Source organism: Myotis brandtii, unplaced genomic scaffold, assembly GCF_000412655.1.
Source record: "Myotis brandtii unplaced genomic scaffold, ASM41265v1 scaffold181, whole genome shotgun sequence".
In the NCBI taxonomy this organism is placed as follows: domain Eukaryota; kingdom Metazoa; phylum Chordata; class Mammalia; order Chiroptera; family Vespertilionidae; genus Myotis; species Myotis brandtii.
The window spans coordinates 1,276,798-1,279,808 of NW_005356712.1; the positions used below are offsets into that span (position 1 = coordinate 1,276,798).

The 3,011-nt window shown below is 49.6% G+C and overlaps 1 protein-coding gene across 1 annotated transcript in view; it reads left to right on the top strand.

Moving 5' to 3' along the window:
* GCN1 (GCN1 eIF2 alpha kinase activator homolog) overlaps positions 1–3,011 on the top strand; it is a gene marked incomplete at its 5' end in the record, with an annotated part of 50,669 nt that overhangs the window by 1,093 nt on the left and 46,565 nt on the right. The window contains one exon of the mRNA XM_014537713.1: positions 2,469–2,532. Coding sequence (XP_014393199.1) covers positions 2,469–2,532 — 64 coding nt within the window. The remainder of the gene's footprint in view (positions 1–2,468; positions 2,533–3,011) is intronic.

Here is a 3,011-nt window from a genome sequence, read left to right on the forward strand (position 1 = left end):
GCTCTCTTGCAGTCCGGGAGCCCTCGGGGGATGGCCGACTGACGGCTTAGACCTGCTTCCCAGAGGGAGCAGGCCTAAGCCATCAGTCGGACATCCTTAGTGCTGCCCTGGAGGCGAGAGAGGCTTCTGCCACTGCCGTTGCTCTCGCCAGCCGTGAGCCCAGCTCAGGGCTTCTGGCTGAGTGGCGCTCCCCCTGTGGGAGCACACTGACCACCAGGAGGCAGCTCCTTCCTTGAGCGTCTGCCCCCTGCTGGTCAGTACGCGTCATAGTGACCAGTCGTTCTGCTGTTCAGTCGATTTGCATATTAGCCTTTTATTATATAGGATAGGATAGGGTTAGTCAGGAGCCCACTTTTTACCACTCTTTAACCCAAGTTCTCATTGGCTGCTTCTGCTGTCTCCTGGTAACATACCCAAGCTTGTTAAAATGGTGTGTAAGTGAAGTAAATTGCTGTTTGTGAGCATCTAAGAGAGTCTCCCATGTCTTAACGCTTCAGTGTGTGACTTTTATGGCACCTTCAAAAGTCTTCCCGGTCACTTTTCTCAACAAGGTTGTAGTTAAAAAGGCTGTCGTGTGACAAGTTGCTATCTGTACACATCTTCTGAACTCTCATGGCCGCCCCACTGCTGGCTGACTGCTGAATACTACACTTTCCCATTTTATGGAGTAAGGAGTTCGATGGGTATGGGTGAAGTTCATGAACTTATAAGATCTTTTAGGGAAATTTTACTCTTCATTCACCCTGAAATTCTATTGTTCAGGGTGAATTATATTTGTAAAATGTTTTCTAGCCCTTGATATGCAAGCTGATTGTGGGAAGTTAACTACTCCCACACAAAATCGTTAGTTCTCAATTTTCTAATTTCCTGAGTATAAGCAGGAGCCATTGCAAAGTGGTCATTATTCTGGCCTCTCCTTGTGTTAGGGTAGCAGGTAACAAGTGAGTTAACTAAAGGTGGGTGAGGATATTTCCAGCCAGGCGGAGGAGTTGAAGACTTTCTCAGAGCAGTCTGACTCTAGATGCCGTTGGTCAGCATGGCTCAGCCCAGCCTGCCCCGAGGCCCCTGATGCTCACCGCAGTCCTGCCTTCTTGTACTTGAACCCTGACACTCGCTGATGCAGCCTCTCCTCTGCCTGATCTTTCCAGTCACGGGCCTCGAGGGCAGCGGCCAGTGATGAAGGGCTCGGCTCTGGGGTCAGACGGGCTCATCCACTTACAGGCTGTGTGACCTGGTTCAAGCTACTCAACCCGTCTGAGCCTGACTCCTTGCTTTGAGCCTGGCAATAGCAGTAGTGCCTCCCTCACAGGGTTGGTGTGAGGCGTGAGTGGATGGTGCTTAACACAGTGGCTGGCCAGCTTTGGTAAGCTCCCGGTGCATAGTAGCTGTTATTACTGTTCTCTTAGCTGCAGCCTGTCTCTGACCCCTGTTATTCTTTTCCTTGGTTACTGAAATAGCGCCAAATCCAGTGGCACAGTACAGTGTTCTGGGCCGGGGGCCTGGGTCTCTGCCCCTTCATTTCCCCTTCATCATGCGTGTCCCTGAAGTGTGGGGCACTGCGCCAGCCCTTTGTGGCCTCCTGTTCTCGGTGCCTCCCACGTTGGCCTGTCTTACACTGCAGCTCACACTCCCCCTCCTCTACACCCCCTTCTCCTTCTCGTCTGCGTGCTTCAGTCTGGCCAGCTTTCCATTAGTGAGCACTAGTGTTCAGTCAGAGTCTCTCTTTCACTCAGCTGGCCTGCTTGGTTTCCTGTGTCTTGGTTTCTTCGTCTTAAAATCACAGTAACCATCTCATGGGGGTTAAATAGGTTAATGTGTGGGAAGTGCTTAGAGCAGGACCTGGCACTTTGAAGTGTTGGGTGTTGTTATTTCTCCTCCTGTGACCGGAACAGGCACTGTGCATTCTTACCCCTGTGCTTAACTCCACTCAGCACAGACATCCCTTTCCATTTCCCCATAGCCTCCTAATCTATTAGGCCAAGCGTCTGTGTCCTTAAAACCTTCAGAAACCACTCCAGGTACAGATGTTCCCTTTTCTATCCCTCCTAGTACGTTAATTTTTGTACCAGGTTATAAAACTGTTTGTTAGAATATACCTAAAGAAAAGTGCACTTAGCATAAGCGAACAGCTCACTGAGTGGTCGCAAACGAAACACACCGTGTAACCAGCATCCCGATGGAGAAGCACACTAGTCCCAGCACGCTAGCACCTCCACTCAATAGCATGGTCAGTTCGAGGCTACGGTATTGCCTTAGTTTTATTCATTTAACGAATGTCCACCTGCGAGCTTTTCTGTACCATATGTTTTCCTAACGTCCTATTTGTCATTGTTTTTTCCTCTTGGGAATTCTCTTTCAAATGAACAGGGAGTGTCCAGTGGGCAGAGATCATGTCTGACAATGCTTGGCTCAAGCAGGTGTTCACGAAGTAGTTTTCATTGACTGGGCTGTGTAATCTTTGGTTTCAGATCTGCCAGAGGGAGCAGTGAAAGGGCTCTGCAAGTTATTCTGCTTGACTCTGCATCGATACAGGTGAATCCCAGCCAAAGGCCCAGTGTGCGGAGCACTTTGTGCAGAGAGGTGGTGGTGGAGGGTAGGGGTTAGAGCCCAGGCTGTAGAGCCTAATTGCCTGGGTCCAATCTGGGCTGTGTCACATCGTAGCTGTTGGATCCCAGGCAAGTTACTTAACCTCTCTATGCCTCAGTTTCCTCATCTGCAGATGGGATGATGCTATTACCAACCTCATAGGTGGTGGTTAGAAAGTGTGAAGTGCCTGCCATGCTAGGAGTGCATCCGTCATGCACACAAAAGCCTTGGCCTCGTTTGAGGCCCATAGTGTTTCTTAAATGTAGGTGTTGCCCTTACAGCTTTAGTGGCTCATTTGCTCTTATTAGCTACTTCCAGAATTCCTGGAGGTGGTAGATTTATCTAGTTATTTCCTCATCCCATCATCTATGATCCTCTGGAATACAGTGCAACCTGATTTTCCTGAGAAAGACCAGCGCTGTGGC